At 35.4% G+C, this 1,768-nt stretch overlaps 1 protein-coding gene across 1 annotated transcript; it reads left to right on the plus strand.

Annotated features, from left to right (window-relative positions):
* Window positions 1–1,166: 1,166 nt before the first annotated feature.
* On the plus strand, window positions 1,167–1,761 carry LOC144477888 (ribosomal L1 domain-containing protein 1-like; the record flags this gene model as incomplete). Its single annotated transcript, XM_078195618.1, is given in 2 exon segments — window positions 1,167–1,557; window positions 1,634–1,761. Coding segments are annotated over 2 exon segments (519 nt in total), but the record flags the coding sequence as incomplete, so codon positions are not given.
* Between the last annotated feature and the right edge of the window lie 7 nt (window positions 1,762–1,768).

The following is a 1,768-nucleotide window of genomic DNA, read 5'->3' on the forward strand; positions in this document are numbered from 1 at the left end:
AGTTGTAATGTAAGCGTTCGAATACTTTCGTGAGCCACTGTATATATACACGTTGCACAACAATTTTAATATTTTTTTTGATGTCCGTTTTGCTTCATAACATGCTTTAAACGAGTCGGCATGTTTGAAATGATTTTAGTTAAATAACTTTGAGTGACACGTCCCCATTCTTCTGTCAAGCGTAACTTGAGCACTTCTTTCGTCCTTATTGGGGTTTATCGAATATCGGGTTCAGGTCTGGTGACTGTGGCGGAGGTTGGAGCACCTTCGTACAATTGTACAATAAAAATTCTTGGACAATCCTCGATATGTGTTTGGGATCGTTGTCCTGATAAAATTTGAAAGTATTTTCTATGCCCATATTCGTTGCACTTTTTATTAAATTTTGTTTTAATATATCTAAGTACTTGTTTTTATCAAAAATTCCAACTCTCCTACTCCGGCGGTCGAAATGCAACCCCATACCATCAGGCTTCCACCACCGTGTTTCATCGTCGGTTTCATATTATCTATTTAGAATTGTTTATTTGGTTTACGCCACACTAATTTTCGATTGCTAAATAAAACTGACTCTCATCCGCAAAGATCACATCATTCCACCATGATTGTGTTTTAGAAATAAATTCCTTAGTGAATGTTAAGCGTCTCTTGCGATTTATTTCGTTTATATATGGCTTTCTCCTAGCTACATTAACATTATATCCTGCTTCGTTTAAGGCATTGCGAACTGTATCCACGTGTACTTTCTTCTCAATTTCTTCATATAATTCTGCAGTCCAAGTAGGAGCACTCAAACCGGGATTAAGTTTAATTTTCGGAATAAATAATCGCTTTTCACGAGCATTAAGACCACGCGGTCGTCCTTTTTGAGCGATAGATTCAATGCGATCTTCGTCTCTATGCCGTCTTGTAATGGCCCCGATGGTACTCTTATTTAAGTTTAATAATTTTCCAATTTCTCGATATGATTGCCCTTTTTCTCGGTGATGTATTACAAGTTGTCGGATATCAAATGAGGTATTTATATTTTTCCTACCCATTTTCACAAATTCGTACAGAAACGATGAATTATTACACGAAACTGATCCACAGAAATCGATTGAGCTGCGACAAGCACTTGATGTTTACAAACAAGCACACGAAGAGTCTATATATTGACTTTCTAAACTCAACATGATCAATATGAGGAAACTTATAGGCAGCTATAATATGATCATTTTCTAATAGATGGAAAAATTGCTGGACATTTGTCCCACTTATTGGGTAAAGAGTTTTGCAAAATACGAAAATTGCCAACATACGTTAGGATGCAAAGTAAAGATTTGAAGTATGAAATAGAACATGCTTTGAAAAAGACGTCTATACAGTTACACTCATATGGTGATACTCATATTGTTCCGATTGGGCATACTTCTATGAAAGAAAAGGAGATTTTAGAAAATGTGGTTGCATTATGTACTCATTTGTCTAAGAATTATCCAGGAGGTTGGAGTAATATACGCTCTATTCGTCTCAAAACAGCTAAAAGTCTTGCCCTTCCAATTTATACTACAATGAGTAAGTTTCCTGGTTTATTTGCACCAAAATTTTCAATAAAATTTTCTTTGGATTTTATTTTAACTTTACTTTACAGGAAAAAAAAATTCTGTTGAAGTATCAGTGGTACAACCTAAGAGGCCAAAAGCATGCCATGATGTAACTGGTAAATTAAGTACTACTGCTGATGATACTGTTAATGTAACTCTTACTTCAGAGGGAGAGGTCATCT

Source organism: Augochlora pura, unplaced genomic scaffold, assembly GCF_028453695.1.
Source record: "Augochlora pura isolate Apur16 unplaced genomic scaffold, APUR_v2.2.1 APUR_unplaced_4851, whole genome shotgun sequence".
NCBI lineage: Eukaryota > Metazoa > Arthropoda > Insecta > Hymenoptera > Halictidae > Augochlora > Augochlora pura.